This window comes from Phascolarctos cinereus, unplaced genomic scaffold (genome assembly GCF_003287225.1).
Source record: "Phascolarctos cinereus isolate Bilbo 61053 unplaced genomic scaffold, phaCin_HiC Scaffold_2;HRSCAF=192, whole genome shotgun sequence".
Classification (NCBI taxonomy): domain Eukaryota; kingdom Metazoa; phylum Chordata; class Mammalia; order Diprotodontia; family Phascolarctidae; genus Phascolarctos; species Phascolarctos cinereus.
The window spans coordinates 44920662-44936270 of NW_027555625.1; the positions used below are offsets into that span (position 1 = coordinate 44920662).

The 15609-nt window shown below is 44.5% G+C and overlaps 1 protein-coding gene across 1 annotated transcript; it reads left to right on the forward strand.

Annotated features, from left to right (window-relative positions):
* The first annotated feature begins 425 nt into the window (after nucleotides 1–425).
* Nucleotides 426–11423, forward strand: GABARAPL2 (GABA type A receptor associated protein like 2). Its single transcript, XM_020963672.2, has 4 exons — nucleotides 426–630; nucleotides 922–977; nucleotides 1853–2025; nucleotides 10817–11423. The coding sequence occupies exons 1-4, from the start codon at nucleotides 597–599 to the stop codon at nucleotides 10905–10907; spliced, it is 354 nt and encodes a 117-aa protein (XP_020819331.1). The 5' UTR covers nucleotides 426–596; the 3' UTR covers nucleotides 10908–11423.
* The last annotated feature ends 4186 nt before the right edge of the window (nucleotides 11424–15609 follow it).

The following is a 15609-nucleotide window of genomic DNA, read 5'->3' on the forward strand; positions in this document are numbered from 1 at the left end:
TAGTCCTGCAGTCAGCACCCCTCCCCACACAGACCTGCTGTCATCTCCCATGTGACGTCACCAATAACACACGTACGGACCCTGGAAACCCCTCAACAATAGCCCACCACGGTCACCCAAAACTCCACCCACAGAGATTCCACAGATCTGTCACGTCAGCCCTCGCCCCACAGACCCCATGGACCTGTTATGTCACCCCTTCCCACGGTGACTCCACGGACCTGTCACTTCACCCTCCTCCCACCGGCCTGTCACCGTCACCGCCCCCTGCCCCCTCCGGCTAGATCCCCTCCACAGGTGTGAGAGAGGGGCCCACGCCCGGCCCCGCGCGCCGGGCGGGCCACGGAGCGCGCAGGCCCCGCCCGTTGCCGACTGTCGCCGGAAGGCCCGCCCCCGCCCCAGTTGCTACGCTCTGTCGGTCGGAAGTCCCGCCTCTCGTGCCGCCGCCGCCACCGCCGTCGCCGTCACCTCCTCCTCCTCCTCCGTCGCCGCCGCCGCTGCTGTTGTTGTTGTTGTTGTTGTCCAGGCCGGACCCGTCCGGTCCGTTCTGCGGCTCCGAGAGCCGGCTCCGTCCCTTCTCCGCCGCCGCCGCCGCCATGAAGTGGATGTTCAAGGAGGACCACTCGCTGGGTAAGGGCCGGGTTTGGGGCGCGGGCCCGAGGCCGGGGTCGGGCTGAGGGGACGGCTGGCGAGGCTCGGCCTGGCCCGATCCCCGGCCCCAGCCTCAGCCCTGCCGGCGGCGGAGGGCCGGGGCTGGGGCCGGCGGAGCTGAGCGCGGCGCTCGTCCCCCCACCCCCGGGGGCTCCACCCGGCCCGGCCCGGCCCCGGGGCCGCTCGCTCGGACTCTGCCCCGACTCTGGGCGAGGGAAGGGCCGAAGCGAGGACCCCCGCCCAGAGCCCCTTACTTTGTCTCGTCCACAGAACACAGATGTGTAGAATCTGCCAAAATCCGAGCCAAATATCCCGACCGGGTCCCGGTGAGTACCGAGCGGGGCGCCGGCGTGCCCCCCCCCCCGATCTCATGGGGGGCAGGGGGAAGGTGCCAGGTATCCTATGTAGGGCAGCCTCCAGCCTCCTGGTTATGTAAGGAGCCAGCTCCCAGGACGGGGCCAGGGGATGGGGGGGGTCGCCTTGTCCCGATGTTGGGCCACTTTCTCCCCCTGGCCCTCCTGGAAAGGGCACTCCGCCCCTTCCGGGTCTATACCTGTCACCGAGTCGGGGTTAAGAGAACCCACACCTGAATTTCTTAATCTTTGAGAAAACAGAAATAAGACCGACGCACTCGTCGGAGGAACAAGGGGGGTAGGTCAACAACTTGGTTTCCTAAAAGTTAGAACTTCTGATGGTTTTCTGCCAGGTTTTCCTGGGCTGCTGCTTCTTGGGTACTCCATCGATTGCTTACTAGCTTTGTTACCTTAAGCAAGTCATTTAACCTCTTCCATTTTCCTCATATACAAAATAATGGAGAGTCCCTTCTAACTTTAACATTTCTTTGGTAACTTTTGAGTTGTAATGGGTTGAAGGTTGGGGGATTAGGTAGAACTACAGTAAATAATTTTCTTCACTTGATTTTCTACATTAAAAGCTGATTTTTTTTTCTATAAATGCCTCTGATCAGGGATGTGGAATACAGTAACTAACTTCATGGAAGAAAACGGCTTCCCATATAAATAGGCTCTCTAAAGCATATAATTTTAAGCAGCAAAGGTAACATTTTGCCATGCCATCATGTAGTTCTCTTCCTCTAAATCCCCTGACATTTCTAGCACACAGTGCCTTCATCAGCTTCCCAAGCACATGACAGATTAAAGCCTTTATTTCAGAAGCCTAATCCTGACCTCTGCTTTTCCAGGTGATTGTGGAAAAAGTCTCAGGCTCTCAGATTGTTGACATTGACAAGCGGAAGTACCTGGTTCCATCTGACATCACTGTGGCCCAGTTCATGTGGATCATCAGGAAACGGATCCAGCTACCCTCAGAGAAAGCAATCTTCCTATTTGTGGATAAAACAGTCCCACAGTCTAGGTGAGAAGTAGTTACTTACGGATGCTTTGCCCACTTATTTTGATGGTTTGATTGTAGTACTCAGAAGTACTTTTTGGCCCTGAATTTCTTAGAGGTTGTGGTTGAAATGTGATAACTACAAGAAAGGGGGAAGATGCCATGGTATTATCCGTCTGTACCAGGGCAGGTGCTGTAGTGGAGAATACATACTGTTAAGAAAACTGAATCCCCCCAGAACCATTGAAAGCAGCTTTCTGGGGCTGAGTGTTAAACACCAGATCTGAGGTGTGAGACAAAGGTCTCCTTTAACAGTCGTGAAGTCAGTTCAGCCCATGCTGCCTGGAGCTCTTCATTAGGCCTTGCAGAGTCCTAGACTTGAACTAATCACCCTGTCTGCCTCATCTCCAAATGCTTCCATCAGCTTTTCTCATTGCAGTCATTTTTGTTTTTTTTTTTTTAGCTGTCTGATTATCATGTCATTTACTAGGGCTGGTTCCCTGTAAAGGGCTATGAGAATTACATGGATTGTTAGGTCCCTGTTCTTTTTGACTCCTTTTAGCACTTCTCGCTTTGGCTGGCAATAGAATAACTTCAGGGCTATAGTTGTTTTCTTGCTTGGAACTTCATTCTAACTACAACTTAACCTAAAATCCAGTTTCAAGGCAGTCTCATTCTCCCAATAGGTGTTGGGCTTGTCAGCTTTATCTTCCTATGAAAGGGAATAGACTTAAACTCTTTTTTTTTTTTAAGGCAATTGGGGTTAAGTGACTTGCCCAGGGTCACACAGTTTAAGTAAGTGTCAAGTGTTTGGTCTGAGGCTGGATTTGAACTCAGGTCCTTCTGACTTCTCGTCTAGTACTCTATCCACTTCGCTACCTAGCCGCCCCACTTAAACTCTTAATCATGTCTTCTCTTAACTCTACATTAATTACTCTCAGGCCTGTGGCCAGATTCTAGTTTACTGTTTTGTTTTGCTATCTGAAAGGGGGTTCCTGGCCCTTTGTAACATCAAAGACCAGAAGAAAGTCAAGATGGGTTTAGGCTCAATCTCTTTTCCAAAAAGAGAATTTTTGAAAACAAATACTTAGCCCAGTGTGGACAAAATGCCCTTGATTTGGAAACCTTTGACCCTCCAGAGGAGGGGTCTAAACCAAACTCATTCTTTATTTCTTCTAAAGGTAAACAGCTCTGATTTTTTTGGGTGTTAACTCCTTTTTCCTTAGTCCGTTCAACAATATCTACTTCCTTGTGCTAGGCAGAAACAGAATAAGGAGTAAGATCTTGGCCTCATAGGGTTGCTTCCTACCTCAAAAGGAGAAGCCAAGCCTTGCCCCATTGAGGTTCTTGGGCTAGTCACAGCTGTCATCCGGGAAGTTTCAGAGTTAGTAGGAACAAACTTGTCACTTTGGTGTCATCTCTTCTGACCCTCCCTCTCAGAGGCCTGGGAAGGAGTGAAGGGCAGTGCATTTCTTGGTCCTACTGTTTGAAACTCCAGCAATCCAGTTTAAGAAGCTGTTTTGCTTCCTCTTGGACTAGGATAGGTGGTAATTAGGTGGGTTTTTTTTGTCCTTTATTCTGAACTTTGATACTGCTTGAAGAAAATGAAAGTAAAACATGGTGAGATCACCTCATTCTTCAAGTGCTGCTGCACTTTAGTACGTCAGAGGGGCTGTAAGCTGCTCTGTCCTTTCCATTAGTGAGTGGATGTAAATAGGAGAAGCAGCGAAGTGATTTTATCCTACCGGCTATTTCATAGCCACTTCCTCCCAAAGCTCAAGCCGAGGGAGGCTCCACATGTTCAGTGACCTACCTCAGCATTTTACAGAATGGTTAACCAGGGATTTAGATTCTGTGCTTTGCTTCTGTAATATTCTGTGCAGAAGTCTTGTGGAGATAGATGCCTACTGAGTAATTCTCAGATAACTAGCCAGTTTGGGGCCTTAGCCTGTTAATCCTTGATTAATGGCTTTTTTCTTCACACTCTGAAACAGCTGTTTCTTTTGTCTTTGGGGTTCGAGTTATTAAATTAAGCTTATTAAGTAACAGAGAGCAACAAATGCCATTCTTACTAACCACAGATTCAGTCCCTATGTAACAGAAGTACCAATACAAATCCAAGTGAGTGCCAATGGAGTTCTGCCAGTGAGGAGCTCCATTTTCCTTCCGTAAGGATTTCCTGTTTCAGTACTGCTGTTTTTTAGCAACCCCACCTAATATTGTGGTTTTGTTTGTGCCACCTCCTTCAGATGTTTCCAGGCACCCCTGTGTCAGTTTTGGGTGTTGCTACAGAAATTGACTTCATTGATAGGTCTGAAGAATTTGATTCCTCCTGGTTTGACTCTATAGTTCTTTTTATTTGAAGCCAGATTATGAATCTTGCTGATTGTTACCATGTTTGAAATAGATTCAAGAAAGTGCTGCTTGTGAGATTATTGTTATAGGTGCACTGAGCTCTTTAGAGGAAAGATGGGAGGTAACAATCTATTTATTTATTTATTTTTTTGTTTAGGGCAGTTGGGGTTGTGACTTGCCCAGGGTCACACAGCTAGTAAGTGTTGTTTGGTCTGAGGTTAGATTTGAACTGGGTCCTCCTGTCTTCAGGGCTGGTGCTCTATCCACTGTGCCTACCACCTAGCTGCTCCCGGGGAGGTGAAATTTTAGGTGGTTACATGGAAATTAGTCCTCGAATGGACATTTCTGATCCTCATTGGTGAACCTGAAATTCCTCATCAACAAGAAACTTAGCTTGGTGGTGGAGGGAGAAGGAAGAGATGATGATCAAAGAGGCAACCATTTGTAATTCCCCCTTTTTCCTCGCTTCTCCCTTGGTAGTTCCATCTTTCCTCCTTTCTCACTTGTATTTTCAAGCCTTTGATCTTATTTTGATATTTTTATTTTATATTTCTTTGTGGTACCCTTCAGGACCATGTAGTAACTTTAGCTACTGCCGTTCACAGCAACTGTTACAGTCCTTTGGCAGCCGCAAAAATACTCTGTTGGAAAGGAAGGAATTCAGAGGTCTGCGGGAAGCACTGGGTGTGCTGGATAGCCCCAGCTTTGGCATTGAGCCTCTTAGAGGTTCTGTTGCGATGCAAGTGAGGAGTGCCCGTAGATGCTCAAAGCGTCAGCCTAGTCTGCCGGGTCCAGTGGACTGCTGGGCAGAACACAACTGATGTTTCCAGTGAGCGACCATTTCTGGGTTTGGACACTGCTAGGACTATACATTTATGTTTTACTAAATTGTGTAAATTACTTTGCCCAGCTAGCACAAAGAAACCAAGACACAGAAGTCCTAGAACTGGGTTGGGGGACACCACCATCTTTTTTTTTTTCCAGCCAAAGACAAGGTTTATTAAAGATCTGCCATATTAGCCAGACTCTTAGGACTCTGAGAGTCTGTGAGATATTGGCCAGATTTTAACAATCTGAGCAGAGGCTAGATTATAATAATCAGCATCTTAATGGAGACGAAATGGACCTAATATACAGAAAGACTGTGGGAAGGATCTAGGGGTGGCCAAGGGAGAATGGAGCCTAGATAGGATTAAGGGAGGTAAGATAATGGAGGGCTAGGCTAGGTTAAGGGTAACAGAATTAAGATTGGATGTAGCCACAAAGAAAGGCCAGTGGAGGGGATTATGGCCTCAGGCAAATGCCAGAGATTTGGCCATATGGGAAAGTCCAGGGTTTTTCCTTTTTGGGGTCTATATCCCATCTTCATCATTCCCCCCTCAAACAAATGGGACCCAAATTATTTTGGGGTAAGGGGTAAAGGTCTTGGCTTCTGAAACTACTTCTGTTGGCAAGGGGCGTAGAGCTGTCCCTGCCTCGAGAGGGTCCCAAAGAGGAGGTTCACTGGCACCAGGCACAGACTGCATCCGAGGAAGGATAGGGGAACATTGGTTGGTACCCACTGTTTGCTCCCAACTGTAGGTGAATGGCCTGTAGTCTCAAACAGCAAGTTTCACAGTTTAGGAAAAACTTTTCCAGGATTTACATCTCAAATTTAAATTTGTCCCAAGTTCAGAGGCTAGCTTCTTTACCTTGAGCAGGATGTGCTGAACCTGGGTGATGTTTCCCAGAACACCACCTTCTTTACAGGAATATTTCACTTCTAGGACCTCAGTGACCTAGCACCCATCGAGTCAGCTTTGAACTTATAGTATACTTCTTGCTTTATTTTCCTTTTTCCTTTTTAAAAAAATTTTTTTTTCCATATGCTTTTGAGTTGAACATTTTTCTCCCTTTTCCTCCCCCCCTACCCTCCCCAAGACAGCGCACAATCTGATATAGGCTTTACATTTATATACCCATTAAACATATTTTCACATTAGTGAAGTTGTAAGTAAAAATTAAAACCAATAGGAGAAACCATCAGAAAGATGAAACAAAACTCATCAGAAGGTAAAAATAAGGGAGAGCGATTCGACTTCCATAGTTCTTTCTTTGGATGTGGACAGCATTTTCCATCCCGAGGCCTCTGGAGTATTTTCCTTTTTCCTTAAGATAGTCCGGTGCACCCAGCAAGTGTCTGCAACATTGGTGTCCAGTAGTAGCATGTTTTCTGAATGAGCCAGTTTGTATGAGCACAGGCACATGCAGTGTGGATATGCCTTTCATAAAAAATTGATAACTTTGTCTCATTGCCAGGCACCAGCTCAGATACTGTACTAAGACAAGCAGTCCATCCCAGTGGTTTTTCCTTCAGTTTGCCAGTCATTTAGGCCAGAAGTTTGGTAGTATTGACAGTTTGGAGTTGCAAGTTGGAAGGCTGTGCAGAGACCTTCTGGCGGAGCCTGGCAAGCATGAGGCTTATAGTGACACTTGAGGCTTCTCTGAGGATAGCAAAGGAGCATGCTGAATGGGGGTGGGGCCAGTTGAACAGCTTGAGCATGGTAGTATGGGGCCGAGAGGGCAGAAAAGTTCAGCCTTCCTGGAAGTCATACAGAGAACATCTCCAGCCGAGGCCACCCACATGAGACTCCTGTCATTGCATGGTTTCTCATAGCATACTTAGGTGTGTGTGTTATTTTCCTTTTTTGAGGGAGCAGAGGAGTTTCTGTAACTGCTTTTGTGGTTTAGCCTCTTTTCACCTCAGGCTTAAGTGGCTCCTTGTGTTTTGTTGATAGTTTTCTTGGGATCATTAGGTTTTATGGCAACACCATTAGTTTGTTCCTGCCTCTCTAGCTCCGGGCTTGGCACTGTAAGTATCACCCTTCTTAAGGGGCTGAAGGTTATGGGTTCATATTTAAAATACATCTGCCACTTAAAGTTTCCATGTAGATTATTGTGACTGAGAAAAAGATGACAGTGCCAGTGACACTTTAGGTCACTAGTGTTGACTACTTCACAGAGGAGCCACCTGCTTGGTTCTTAGATAACCTGTGGAGGCTAAATGGGAAATTCTTTTCATGGAATGAATTTTTATGGAGTTTATTAGCCATTTTCAGACTGTGAATTAGACCATTCCTTCTGGAAGTTAGAAGGCAAACTGCCCAAGAGTCTTTCAGAGAACTTGGGTGGATTACATCTCATGGCTAGGCCATTCATTGATTTGGCTGAGCCTTCACTTGGTCTCTGTGGCCCATAGCACATTGGCAACAAGGAGGAGCCTGAAGACCAGGACCCAGACGACCCCAAGCACATGGCTTGGGTTCCCACCAGAAAGTCAAGGCAGTGCTTTAGCCTGCAGTTGCTACAATTGTCATTGTTAACTCTAGGATTAAATGGATGAGAACTAGCTCCTGACCTGAGAACACCTCTCTTTGACCCAGATATGCCATATGCTTAGCTTATCTCCTATTCACAAAAAGATGTTGATGTCACTGGGACATTATTTGGGGAGATGTCACCCTGAGTTACCACAGTCATGCTTGGCCTTCCTCCCCAGAAAGAGGCATGGGAAGATGTGATTAAGACACAGGTCATCCTCATTCTGAAGCACTGCCTCATTTTTCTCCCAAGCCTTCCTGATAATTCAGAATGAAAATAAAAACCGCCTTGAAGGACTTGCAACCCCTTCTGTTAGAGCATGTCACTTTACCTGCCCTTTTTAGTCCTCCTGCCTGTCAGTGCTCATCTCTCCCAGCTGGTCTGAGCTCATGCTTATAGGAGTATCCCTTGCTTATACTAATGAATTCTTCTCTCTTCAATTAAGAGATTCTCACCTGGAACATTGCTTTTATGTGATGTCATAACTACCAGTTATACTTTTCATTTTAAAATTCATCTACTTCCACATTTTAGTCATTTATCCACTTGTCCAGATTGAGTGAGGGTTCACTTGTATTATTGCTTTAAAGACAGAAGTGCCCTAATAGTCCTCAGAAGAGGATCAGAGGAGAATGCTTGGGACAATCCGTACCTCTTTTCCTGATTGTAAATGTCTTGGAATTTCTCCTGGGGGTTGCTGATGGCCTTTCTCCATCAATTTAGCAAGTTACTGACTGATGGCTTGGGTCATTTAGGCATCTGCTATGAGCTTACTGGACTAATGATATCATAAGATGGCTATCAGACCACATATCTCAATCTTGTTTTCATCTTGACCTCCAAACAAAGCCACCCTCCACCTTAGTCAAGTACATGTTTACTTCTATCACCAATATCTGGTCTTTTCTTATCCTGGAGATTAACAGCACAGTCATGTGGGGAGAGTATGTATAGAGTTCCAAGTGTTACTAGTGTTACTCTCTTAAGTATATACTTGGTTTCCTGGCGGTCTGCCATTTTAACAGACTGTTTTCAGGCAGAGAGAGAGCCATCTTTGCCACCCACCTGAATTTGGTCTCAGAAATATCTATTTCTGGAGTTTGTGTAGGGCGCGTTTGGATCTCTGGTACACTCATATATTTCGCATTTGTTACCAGGGGAATCACTTCATCCCATTTAATAAACAAGGATCTTTATCTGTGGGTACCTTCCAAAAGACTATACCACAAAAAAATACTTTATACATTATCTTTATTTTTAAATTTAGAAGGGGTTAGTTTAACGAACTCAAACTTCCTTGGTGACAGGTCACCAAATTACTCTGGGCCTGTATTCTCATCTGTTTGATAAAAAGTGGCAGGAGGTAGTATAGACTAGATGATCTTTGGAGTTTCTTACAGTACTAAATCTATCATTTCATCTTCTTAAAATGAATTGGAAACCACCTGCCCTCAGTTTATATTTTTTTTACCTTCTACATTCAAAGCACCATAAATATCCACTCTCTCCCATTTGTGAGGGACAGAGCTCCTGGAGGAGCAGGGTAAACTCCTTAAAATAATAGACCTTGCCCAGAGACTCTCAAGTTGGCAGTGAGCCCTAACAGCATGAATCTGCTTACAGCCACAGAGGAACAGGAAATTACTTTGGTTTCTTGGAGGATTTTTTGGATCCAGTCACTGGCCCCTTTTCCTTTTGTAAAAGCAGTAAGTACTATGCCCTGAGTCTCAGTTCTTAGCTGATGGATGACATTTCTTGGAGAGATGGCAGAATTCTACCCCTTGCTTCTTTGAACTGATTTTTATTTGCAGATCTTTTCTTGAGGTATCTCACAGCATCTCAGTATTTTCCAATGGAAACTCCTGAATAGCTAATAAAAGAGGTGATTAGGGAGTTCACATCATCATGCCCTAATGAGGAAAAGTAGTAACTTGAACAATACAAATTTTCTAGTATTACACTGAGCTTTCTCCTTCCTTAGACCTCTACAGAGAAGTCAGATGATGAAAAACTTTTCAAATGAAGAACAAAATCCTTATAAGGAGGAGGGCACAAGCCTGCTGTAGCCTGAAAATTAGGACAGAGACTTTTCATTTCTCATGACCTATTTTTCAACCTAATTATGTATTTAAAGCTAAAGTATACATGCCAGCCACAGTTGTGGTGCTAATCTTATGTAGAGCCTTAATGGTCCAAAGAATTAAGCATTTCCAAACCAAAGGGGTTTTTCCTAATAGCGTAATTACCAGCATGGAGCCACCTTCCACATCTTTTGTTCCAGGAGAAACTTCACTGTGGGAGCCAGGCAGTGTAAGTGGCAGGCTCAAGGCGTAAGCAGGGGAAAGGGATGGAAGAAGAATGAGGAAGTGAAGGAGAAAAAGAACAGGTCTAGGCCATCTCTCAGATGGCCTGCACTATAGGCCATGTTTGTTTTTTTTTTAAGTGTTTTTTTTTTTTGTGAGGCAATCGGTGTTAAGTGACTTGCCTAGGGTGACACAGCTAGTAAATGTATCTGAGGCTGAATTTGAACTCAGGTCCTCTTGACCGCCGGCTGGTGCTCTATCCTCCTAGTACCCCGTAGGCCATGTTTACGGACTGTGTTTAGTAGAGCTGGAAGTTCAAGATTACCTCTCTCCAAGGGGGACAGACCCAGAACAATCATTAGTCGGCTGATGAACAGAGCTGCTACTCTTAGTCCACCTCTCCATGCAGGTTTGTTACCAAACTTTTTTTTATGCATCCACCAGAGGGTGCATGGATGTCCAGCTCCAGCATGGTTTTGGGAGGAAGGCGGCTTTGGCTTTTTGTCTTGGTCAGTGACTCAGTGACAAATGTCATTCAGCTCTTGATGGGAATCCATTTGCCATCTACAGAAAAGTAAGATGTTTGCTATCACCTGCATCATAAAGTGTTGGAGATCATCTAGTTGATATGGTAAAATATGAGAGTTCCTCAAGTGATAGGCCCCAAAGTGGAAAAAAGTATCATGACTTAGGATGATAATTACTAGAGTTTTCTGCATCTAGAGATTCATATCTTCCCAGCATTTGGTTTTAGTGAATTGACCTGAGTTTTGTGTTTTGTGTTTTTCTCATTCCAGCCTAACTATGGGACAACTTTATGAGAAGGAAAAAGACGAAGATGGATTCTTGTACGTGGCCTACAGTGGAGAGAACACGTTTGGCTTCTGAAGGCCAGTGCCCAAATAGGTGCATCTATCCTGCTTGTGTATCTTGTAAATAGCCGCCACTTTCAGTCATTACACCAGGCCCTCTTCACATAGACCCCTAGTGCATTTGTAACTGGATTTCTTTCTTAATATATTGAAAGGTCTTGTTTTATTAGACTGGTAAATTATCAGAGTTTTATTTGCATTTTCTTTTCTTTGTTGTGCATTGTCCTCATGGCTGCAAGCTCCAGGGGGTTCTGCTCCTCTGGAACTCGTATTTAATGAAGTTATTTCAATATTGAGATGAGGTAGTTGGGGGACTCAGGTGAGAAGGGGGAAGATAACACATTCTTCTGGATTATGTTTGAGGTGTTAGTTGGCTAAGTATTAAAAGCTAATTAAAGTTAAATCCGTAGCAGACAGGTCACTTGCTTCACTAGATTATTCCAACTGCCAATCATGTTGGACTGAGCTAATCTGTTCTTTCTGAACTCTACTGAGGTGAATAATTACAATAAAATTTCCTCTCACAAAGGCACTGTAGTGTGACACTGTCCTTCATTTGCTTCTCTTCTGAACTTGCTAAGTAGCTAGTTGTTGCCTATTGAAAAAGGAGAGCTAATGGGAGTGCAGACAGTTTGAAGCTAGTGGTTCCTGTCGGCTGCTCGTGAAAGGCATTAGTCAGTCCCAACTGCATGAGCTTAAAGCAAAGATTACATCCTACAGATGCCAGTATTAGCCGCTGTGGTGCTAAGAAGTAGCAGGAGACAGCACGTTCTCCACTTATTTAGGAAAAATCAGGTGTTGCCTAAATAAGGGGCTCTTGTTTCAGCCCTTACTTTCCTTTCCCAGGTGCTGATTTCTCAGTCCTTTCTCCCCAAAAGCAAGATGAGAGATAGGAAGGCCAGTGATTTCCTCCTGTTTGCTTTTAGGAAACTCTTGCAAATGCCAATGCCCTCACTTAACATACAAACTAGGATACTTGGGAGTAGAGCTGATTGCACTCTCCCCTCACAGGGATTGAAGGAGCTGGTTCTTTTAAAATGCCCCAAATTATACAGGCAACCTTATTAAAGTCTGCTTGTTGTGTACTTAACAAAAGCTGGAACATTCACCATATAAATCAGGTGGAGGAAACGGCCTCACTTTGCTACTGCACACCCTGCTGGGCTGTCAGAAATCGGACATAGTGGAATCGGTACCTCCTTGCTGGTTTCCAGATCTAGAGAAGCCTTTAGGGAGGGGAGGACAGAAGGGAACTGGAGAATTGTTGCATGTCTCTCAAAAGATCTCAAAGGAAAGCAGCAGATCCTACCGAGGGCCAGCAGGATGTGGTAGAAACAGCACAGAACTGAACTGAGTCAGAAGACCTGGCCCTACCTCTTTTTAGCTGTGACACTGGGCAAATGATTTAACCTGAGTCAGTTTGCGCATCTGTAAAATGGGAAGATTTGTGTGAGGATGAATATAGCTGGTGTATATGGAAGCACTTGTGAACACGGTTTTCTAAAAAAGAACTTAACAGTAAGTCTACAGAGGGAAGCTTCGATATCTGCAGTCATCGGCTATGCCATTTACTTTGCTTTTCTCATGTGACCAATCTTTGTTTTCTTTGGTTAAAAGGAAATGTTCTGTGATAATTGAAAGTCAATTTTTAACTACGTAAACCTGCTTAGTAACCATTTCTAGTTAAATTAATTTCAGTGAATAAATCATTATAACTTTTATTTTTTTCCCATGTCTTACTATGTACCAACCTTCTCTCCCTGCCTCAGCAGAAGAGCTCCCCAGTAACAAGTATGTGTAGTTTGATAAAAGAAGTCAGTACATTAGCCATGTGTAAGAATGAATGCATATTTGGTCCTGTACCTGTAGTGCAGGGGTTTGTTCTTAACCTTGGGTCTCAGAAATTTTGGTTTCTTTTGTCATCATACACAGTATGTATTTCATGCATTTAACAACATGATTCTGAGAAGGGGTCCAGGACAAAAAGGTTAGGAACTGCTCCCTCCCCCCCTCTGCCAGGGGGTGAAAGGTATATTTTATCCTCAGACTTCTTGAAGTCATGACTGGTTGGTTGCTGCTGTAGGTAAGAGTTCTGATTTACCTTCATTTTCCCCTCCTGGGAAATAAAAGGGCGATTGAACCCAAGCTTCTCTAGACACTAAGCCAAATTCAGTTTAAATAGCTTTACCTCTTGAAGTACAAATGAAACCAATAAAAGTAGACTTATCTGTAAATGTCCCGTCTTTTAAAATATACTAATAATAACTGACATTAATGGTGCTTCAAGGTTGATAAGGCACCTGGCCTATATTATCTCACTTTCAATTTTACAGATTTTTGTTAAAACAGGCTCTGAAGGTAGACTTATCAATGTATCAACCAAAGGATCACCCTTCTCCCATCCCCCAACTCCATAAATTCCTCAAAGGCAGATTTGTTTTGGCCTTTCTATCCTCAGTGTCTTGCAAATAGTACTTAAGAAATGTCTATTAAATTGAAGTCACTTGCCTCCAGCATGATGTTGGACTTGAACCTAGGTCTTGCATGACTTCGAGTTTGTGGTTTTCCTTTTAAATCATACTACCACCCTTGGGATTCTTTTCTGGCATCTAATGGGGACCTTGAATGTAACTTAAAAGCTACATCATTTTGGTTGTAATTTAACAGCAGCTTCCACAACAGACCATAGCTATGGAGGACGCTGACAGCATTCAAGGTAAGATCAGAAGATGGAGCTAATAGCGAATGGGAAAGCCAGCCACAGTAGGACTGAAAGGCAGATGATGATCTAAGAGACTGTGACCTCCTTCAGCAAATTTTCCCTCACATCTTTGTTTCCTAAGGGAGGGAAAAAACTCCCAGGCCAGGCTGTTGTTGAGGGGAGTGGGAGGATGGGGCCTATGTATACACCTTGGATCTAGAACTCTGCCTTCTTTTGAACACAGAACCAGGCTATCACACCCAGTAACCATAGCTCTAGAAACCTGGGCCAGCAAGTTAAGACGAGGATTCTTAAATTCCAAGGGGTTGGTTGTTCCTATATTTCTGACATCAAAACGTCTCGAGCACGTGAATTTAAAAAGCAATAATCCCAACTTACCTTTAAAAAAAATTAAAATCCCTTTTTCTAAAATCATGGGACTTAGAGAGGGTAAACGACAGACTCTGCTGTTGGCACTTGAGAGAGAGCAGTGCATGGTGAGCGGGAGCCGCAGCAGCTTGGAATCAGCGGGAATTCAGGCTTGGAGGCCTGGCATTGCCCTAAGGAATGCCCATCACCCAGCAGGCCTGGTGCTTCCCTCTGCTCTGTTGTTTATGGCTTGAAGGCATATAACCAGGAGATGAAGGGGATCAACAAGAGAAGGATGGAGTCAGGTGGGGGATGTAAAGAAAACGCGAAAGGAGAGTAGTACAAGGTGTAGAAAGGCACCGACTTGCAGAGGCCAGAGGTCTGAAAAACTGCAGATGGGACTGCAAATATTTTTATGGCAAGAGCCAAAAGTTGTTAAGAAGATAGGAAACATGTTTGCCCAGTTAACAGTCATTCCAAGAAAATGAGACATGTGTGAGGCCACACTCCCATCCTCTATTGCCCAGTTTAATAAAACTCTAGTTTCCTAGAGATTGAGCCTGTTTACATGGGCATATTTGGCGCCCACGTCAGCACTTCTGCTTCCTGTCCGAAGCGGATGTGTAATAGAGTCCTTTTTTGTTGGATGGAGTTGGAAGGTTGGGAATGACAAGTGTTAGTTATCCTGTCCTGTTCTCTAGGTCAGTTTCTGACACAGTGGATCTTTGCTCCTCTCTCCAAAGCAGTACTGTGAATTTCAGTAAGCTTTCCCTTTTTCTATGCTGTCTTTGGGCTGCTATAGCAAACGTACCATCACTGTTTCCACTGGTGCTCTCCTCTTTTTGAGAGCCAGTTCAGAGACATGTGCTTGAGGCCCAAACTTGGCAGCTAGTGTCCCAAGCTGGAGTAGCTTTCTGGCTGTGGATTCCCTCAACTGGAAAGCTCACCAATGTGCCAAGCCACTTTCCTGCATTTCAGAGACTGAAAAGTAGCTCTGTGTGTGTGTGAGATTTTTTTTTTTACTCCTGAGCTGATACTCAGCACATTAAGAAAATGGGAGTGTGCCACCTAAATTGTCCCAAAACAGGAGAACAATTCCTAGTGTCCATAGATGTGTTTTCTTGGAGGAAGTTTCTTTTTATAGAACTAAGCCAATCTAGAGGCGTTTATCACGTGCCTACTGTATATCAAGCACTGTGCCTGTGGACACAAGGCAAGACAGTCCCTTATATAATCTTATATAAGAGATACAAGTTCATAGATAAGTAAATATAAGTGATATACAACATAGTGATTTTGGCAGGGCTGGGATGGGACATGGGACACTTAAGAACCTGGGAAATCAAGAAAGGTTTTGTGAAGTAGGTAGCACTTGGCCTGGGCTGTGAGGTCCAAGAGATGGAGGTGAAGAGGGAAAGCACTGATGGTATGGGAAAACGATGAAAGGAACAGCCAGTAAGTCAGTTTTGTTGGGGTATAGAGTGCATGAGGGAAATGAATGTGTAATTAGCCTGGAAAAATGGGCTGGAGCCAGACTGCAATGGGTTTTTAAATGTCAGGAGTTTATATTTTATTCACTGAAGCCTGAGCCAGAGAATAACATGGTCAGAACTGTGGAATATCCATTTGGCAGTGCTATGGAGAATGG

What these genes read in the sequence shown, in the direction of transcription:
- GABARAPL2 (XM_020963672.2), top strand. Translation starts at nt 597, where the DNA reads ATGAAGTGGATGTTCAAGGAGGACCACTCGCTGG. An exon ending in AATATCCCGACCGGGTCCCG is followed by an intron (nt 978 to 1,852) that starts GTGAGTACCGAG and finishes CTGCTTTTCCAG; the next exon opens with GTGATTGTGGAAAAAGTCTC. An exon ending in AAAACAGTCCCACAGTCTAG is followed by an intron (nt 2,026 to 10,816) that starts GTGAGAAGTAGT and finishes TTCTCATTCCAG; the next exon opens with CCTAACTATGGGACAACTTT.